Raw genomic sequence first — 6,912 nt, 5'->3', positions numbered from 1 at the left:
ATCCATAACAAGGCCTAGGAGGCCCCTATACTGTCCAAAAATCTCTCCAAAATGTCACATATTTTAAAGCATCTTTATTTTCATGCATATAACTTGGCCCCAAAAAATTGGGGGGGACCAAATTCACATTCTTTTGTGTAGACAATAATTTTTTATGATTTCATGACTGTTTGATAGTAGGTCCCTGAATGGTCAAAAACCTCTTCAAATAGAAGTATGTTTGTAGCACAAAATATCTTACAGGAAGGCCCTCTCACTCTCTCATCATGTCACAAGCAGACAGGCTCCCAGAGGCAGGGCCATAAAAGGCCCCATCTTACTCAGCTGCCGCTGCCCTCTCCAACAACCATCAGCACAGAACAGCATGAATCAAATCAAAGTTTATTTGTCACATGCGCCGAATACCGCAGTGAAATGCTTACTTACAGGCTCTAACCAATAGTGCAAAAAAAAAGGTATTAGGTGAACAATAGGTAGGTAAAGAAATAAAAACAACAGTAAGAAGACAGTGAAAAATACAGTAGTGAGGCTATAAAACTAGCGAGCCTACATACAGACACCGGTTAGTCAGGCTGATTGAGGTAGAATGTACATGTAAATATGGTTAAAGTGACTATGCATATATGATGAACAGAGAGTAGCAGCAGTGTAAAGAGGGGTTGGCAGGTGGTGGGATTTCTAATCCCTTGATATTATTGTAGGATCGGATTTTAATAGCTAACTTTTCGATGGCCATAATAAATAGATATGCCGATAGTGGACAACCTTCTTTTATGAGAAGTAGCCATTATTTACTATTGTCACATGTGCTCCCTCTCCGGCCTCTAGGTCACCAGGCCGTTCGTTATGGCGCACACCTGTCACCAGCCTTACACGCATTATGACACTCACCTGGACTCCATCACCTCCTTGATTACCTGCCCTTTATATGTCCCTCCCTTTGGTTTCTACCCCCATTAGTCATTGTTGCTGTTTCATGTCAGTGCGCTGTTTGTGTTCCTTGTTTTGTTCATTTATTTATTAATTAAATTTATTTATTCCCTGAACTTGCTTCCAGACTCTCAGAGTACATCCGTACAACTATTTTACACCTAGGGTTACTATACATGATTTTAACCCATTTTATAAGAGATTGTCCAAAATGTAAATGTTCCAGGCATTAATATATAAACTCCAGTCGTACTTTATGAAAAGCCTTTTAAAAGTCAGCTATGAATAGCAGGCCTGGTTTCCCTGATTGTTCATAGTGTTCTATTGGTTGCAGTACTTGCTTTATATGATCTCCAATATATTGTCCATGTAAAAAACCTGTCTGATTAGAATGAATAATGTCCGACAATACCTTTTTAATTCTATGCGCTATACATTTTGCTAGCATTTTTGCATCACAACACTGAAGTTTAAGGGGCCTCCAATTTTTTTATGGACTGGATCTTTATATTTACCAATTTGAATCGTGTTTCAGTAATAATGAAGGAGTGGTTAAAACATGATAATAACGGTCCTCTGAGGATATCAAAAAAGGTTTATCAGAGTTATTGACCTCACAAGAAGTCAGATTCGAGTAACTTACATTGTGGTGCTGAAACTTGAAGCAGCAGCCACGGCACAAACAATCGGAAATGGACAGCTCATGGTGCTGAAAGTATGCAAATTTGAGTAAAAATCATTCATTTTAAACGTCTTCATTTTAATTAGGGATATGTGTTGGAGCCTATTTCTTCCTATTTAAGAAATAAGAGGCAGGCCTACCGGTTTGACTGATGAATTTAGGCTATAGGCTGCTATATACATAGATATGTTAGTCAATTCCTCCACCCGCCATGCACTCTTTAAATAGCCCACCTCTGTGTCTGTTAAGACTTGAAGTTAGTGTGTATGAGAGGGTATGCCATAGGCCTACCTTTTCTTAAAGAAAAGGGCAAAAAGTACAGACCTACCCACTATTAGTTTAATATTTTGAGGAAAATGAAACAGATGTAATTATATACAGTTATCTATAACAACACTTTGGTCCGCACTTCTTAATGCTAGAAACAAGATGTAAAATAGGAATAACTGGGAAAGACGTGACTCTGATGCATACATGTATGGGGATATTGTTGTTTCATTTGCTTGGATATAATCGAATCTGACACTATCAATTGATTAAGCTATTCACATTCTGTACAATAAAATACATTTAAACCCAGACAGCTTTTAGGGAAACACTTGTGACCTCTCGTTGGGTTAAGCCAAGGAAGAAGATTAGCCAGCAGTTGAAGCTTACATTTTTCTGCGTCAGTAGGCCTACTCGGTCTGGGGTGGAAAGGTAGGCCTAACTTGAAAGTACCATGCTCAGATCCCTATTGACGTCTCAGAGTTAATTATTTACAAACAGGGACAGTTTTGTTGCAAATAACACACACTGTTTTGGCATTGTAGAAATATAATAAGATGAACACATAGGACTATCTCTCTGTCTATACTGTCATTTCAGTCATTTGTGATTTATTTAAAACGTTTCTACTAATACTGTATGGTAACTATTGAAGTCCACTCTTGTACAGCACACTAAAGGTGTATCTCTTTCTCTACAATTTAGGAGATTTTAAGATATTTTGTTGTTTGTGATGGTACTCTAGGTGCGAGGGACATCCTGTGCCACCAGTCAATTGATGGTGGATCACCTTCTGACCCCGTGCTCGCCAGGTGACCCGGCTGCCATAGAATTGACCTGGATGGATGTGCCTAGCGACAAGCTGCTGGAGCCCATCATCTGCATGGTGAGAAACACACATTCACAGCACATTCACTGCTCACAAACATACTGGAACATGCTGTTTCAACATACACATCCAGGCATTTCAAACTGACTCTCACATTTGTGTAATTTCTGAACCATGCTCATGATTTTGTTTGTCTTCTGTGTGTGTCCCTCTATCCTCCAGTCTGACGTGCTGTGCTCACTATCCACCACACAACCCACAGTCAACATGGAGGTCTTGTTCAAGGTCAGGAAGTTCACAGAGGACTTAGAGCAGGAGGGTTGAGAGGTCCTGGTTGGCAGGGGCTTTATTACTCCTTACTCAGTCTCTCCTATCAAGACCCAACTCCAGTCAAATAGTAGCTACAGTATTACAACACTACGAATCTGCATTGACAAGAATAATGGAGCATTTTAACTTACACACAATTGTTGTTTTTTTGCATATCCCAACTCCCTCTGAGACACCCACAAGTGCCTTATTTTCTCACTTTGTCAGCTCCGGTATTTAAGCCAGCAATCTTTCGATAACTGGCCCAATGATCTAAACTTGAGGCCCCTTAGTGGGTCTGCAGGGTGACTCCCCTAGTGGGTCTGGAACCCAGGTCAGCAGCACTACATTGCTGTGTGTCTGTATAGTTGAGGGTATATTGGTTTAGTAATACTCAATTCAGTTCTGTTTCCAGAGGGGATCTCAATGCTGTTACAGGTAGCCACGATCACCAAGCTACCCTGACTTAATAAAACCTGAATTCAAAAGGAACAAGATGTGCTTGTCATTATTTTATTTTTTACTTGTATTATAGTATACCCACATTTCTGTCCACAACTTTTGAATCAGGTAGTAATTCAACAGATACATGTGCTGCCTTTCCAACTGATGTCAAGTTCCAACACAAATATTCATTTGAAAAAGCAATAGACTTTCACATTGTAGGTCTGTTGTTTAAACAATGTAATCATAATATATGACATTTAGCAGATGCTTTCATTCAAAGCGACTTACAGTCATTTGCACATACATTTTACGTATGGGTTTCCCCGGGAATCGAACCCACAACCCTGGTGGTGGGATCGGCATGCTCTACACAGGATCATCATTTATACTGTAATATGTGTTTATAACAGGGAGTGACATTGATAATAAGTCTATAGCAGTGTAATAAGTGTTTATAACAATGTACAGCACATCTACCAACACACCGATGCGTTTCAAGAGCCTACACTATTTTGTTTCAGAATCCTCAGACCCCTGACAGGGAGTAGCATAGGGGATAGTGCCATCTAGTGGAATGGAAATTAAACTATTATTCCAGATATTATTTAATAAAGAATATTGAAAACCTAAATTACTTTTCAGAGATCAGAGAAACTTAACAGAACGCATCTTGAAACAGAAAATATGCCACAATTTGTGAACGATGGACTTCTAAATTGAAGCTTTTTGCTCGATTTGGAACCGATAATGTCGCTGATTTCATGAAGCTCTCCTGCGCATCAATTACTTCACGAAATCCCGCAACGTGAAAGCGCCAGAAAAAACATCGCGAGATTGTAAATATGTGTGAGAGTCACAGATTTGAAAGCAGACGCTTTCATCCAAAACGATTTACAGTAATGCGTACATACATTTTTTATTTTGGGTGGCCCATGGAAATTAGACTTTTTCGAGCCTTTCGAAGCTATTTTTGTATGTCTTTCTTTGTAATACTGTATGTATTCAATCATTTCGATTTGATCACTTCCCAAATACATCAATTCAATGTTTATTCCACGTTGGTTCAACGTAATTTATTTGAAATGACATGGATATTGTGTCACAGTGAATTGTATAATCTGCAGTCAATTTCATTATGTTTTCATGTGCCATGATTCTGACATTTGACATATGATCCTCAAAGGATTAGGCTAAATAGTTTCAGTGGTGCAGTCGGTGTAATCTCAATTCAATACGATGTGCATGTACTGTACATATAGCAAATATAGCTATTAAACCCATGTTCAATGACTTTAATCTGTGACGCAAGTGGACAATTATGTTTGTGACGTTCCATGGAACCCACCGTGTAGTTTAAAACTCGATTCTGATTGGCTTGCAGGTCATTCTACAGTGTAAATCATAAATGAAAACGTGCTTTTATATCAGTGTGACAGATTCACAATACCGTCTCTCAAACCGTACTGCACTTTTATCTGCCTAACGGTATCTTCAAGCAAGACTGGTTAGGCCTTTTGGATAGCTTGTCCAAGGTAAGAATATGCGTCAAGCTATAGCCTACTTTTAATGTTTTAGTTTCCCGAACTCAAGTTACTCCAGTCAAGTGATTAATCGTAAATTTGTTGTTTTGACTGAGCAGTCCAATGGCCAATGCTGTTTTTGGACTATGAGACCCTCGGCTATATACTATGATGAGCCAATAACACGCATAGTTTATGCATTAGGCATTGCACAAGTCAGTGTCTAGGTCAGAATATAAAGTAGCTATTTCCGTTAACTCAAATTACTCAAGTCAAGTGATTAATCGTAAGAGTTAGTTGTTTTGACTGTCAAAAAAATAACTTTGATGGAATATTCCAAATTACAATGGCAATTATGCATCACAAATTCACATTATTACTTGTATTTCAATGATTCATCCAGGCCCAAGACATAAAGTCGCCTGAAAGCTGTGTAGCAATAATTCCAGCTTCTGACCAAGAATCATGGATACCTTTCATGTGAGTACTCACACACCAGATTTTTTTTACATACCTCAGAAGGAAGATACCTCAATATCTGGAAGCACTGTCTCATGTACAACTGTTAATGCTATCTCTGAAATGTCTAACAAAATGTTGACTTGATCGTTTCATCAAGACCTTCTCATCACAAGTTGGAACTAGTGGTCAACATTGGGACAATGCCGCCCAAAATAACAGGGACCAACATTTTCATGGAGGTAAGCACTACACTTCTGATGGGTTTAAAGATTGTATTACATTATCTAAAAGTGAGAAAGTAAATCCCAGCTGTTTTTATTCTTTTCACAGGGAAGAACAATCCCCATTATGCCATGAATGTTTCATTGCTGAACAACCATAGATATTTTTCCTCTAATTTGGCTCCCGTTCCTCCAACAGTGAGCAAGACCTGTCAGCAGAGCTCACTGGAGCAGGGAGACATGCCGTCACCCTTTTGGCGCCTGACAAAGTACACTTTTTTCCTTCTAAATAACACTATAGTAACATCTTCTGCACAAAGTTACATTCCTAATAAGATTGGTGTTAAGTGAGAAAGAATCCTAAAGATGGTCCAATGGGCATGGTCTGAAGCCTCTCGTCATCTCAGTATGTTGAACCACCTGATTTCTTGCAGGCTTGAGATTCAGATCCTGCTGAACGATGTTAAGCATTCGATTAACCACATGCAGGGGACGCTGAACACCATGCAGGGGCAGTGTATTGAGTTGCAGACTGCCATATCTAAGGTAGTGTCAGATGAGTCTCAGATACAGAAGAATAAGTCTATGATGGTATGGTGATAATGATTGAGATGGTGATTATAATAATGATGACTAGCGGTACCCCACCCTACGGGCGGTAAATCATTGGATCTGATTAATTCAATTCAATGCAATTCAATCTTTGAGGACTGCAACCATAGAAATACAGTTTATTTACACTAATAATAAGCTATTGTCAACTTCCCGTCTATGCTTATCTTGCTCATTGCTCACTGTTACCCTATGTGTGCAACTATTATTGATTTCTCACACAAAAATAATTTGGTTGCAAATGTACCTGGGGCCACGTAAATAATTGTTAGGCTACTCATTTTGAATGAGTGGCAACTTGTGTGACCATAAAAGTCTGTGTGCGACTGGGGACAGTAAAATAATGTGGTTACTGACCTGCCCTACATCATAGAAGGCCCTTCAAGTCGGAACTAGAAAATTCGGACATTTCTGACTCTCTGACTCGCTAAGTCGTTATGGAATGAGGATTTCAGGTTTCCCACTTGTGAAGTATCAGAATCAACCAGTAGGAAGCTCTACGCTATTAACTTACATTCATTTTAACTCTGAGGTTCCAAGTTTCCGAAAGCATGTGAATGCGTCAATAATTGCCATGGTAATTTTGAATGTTCAGTCAGTGAGCATTATGGGTAATTGTCCTACATACTTACA

General features: G+C 39.0%; 1 protein-coding gene across 1 annotated transcript in view; it reads left to right on the top strand.

Annotated features, from left to right (window-relative positions):
• LOC139384022 (vacuolar protein sorting-associated protein 4B-like) overlaps positions 1–3,505 on the top strand; it is a 48,875-nt gene extending 45,370 nt beyond the window's left edge. The window contains exon 3 of the mRNA XM_071128652.1: positions 2,931–3,505. Coding sequence (XP_070984753.1) covers positions 2,931–3,032 — 102 coding nt within the window. The 3' untranslated portion in view covers positions 3,033–3,505. The remainder of the gene's footprint in view (positions 1–2,930) is intronic.
• The last annotated feature ends 3,407 nt before the right edge of the window (positions 3,506–6,912 follow it).

Source organism: Oncorhynchus clarkii, chromosome 25 (genome assembly GCF_045791955.1).
Source record: "Oncorhynchus clarkii lewisi isolate Uvic-CL-2024 chromosome 25, UVic_Ocla_1.0, whole genome shotgun sequence".
Lineage (NCBI taxonomy): Eukaryota > Metazoa > Chordata > Actinopteri > Salmoniformes > Salmonidae > Oncorhynchus > Oncorhynchus clarkii.
This window is presented reverse-complemented; position numbering and strand designations above follow the sequence as displayed.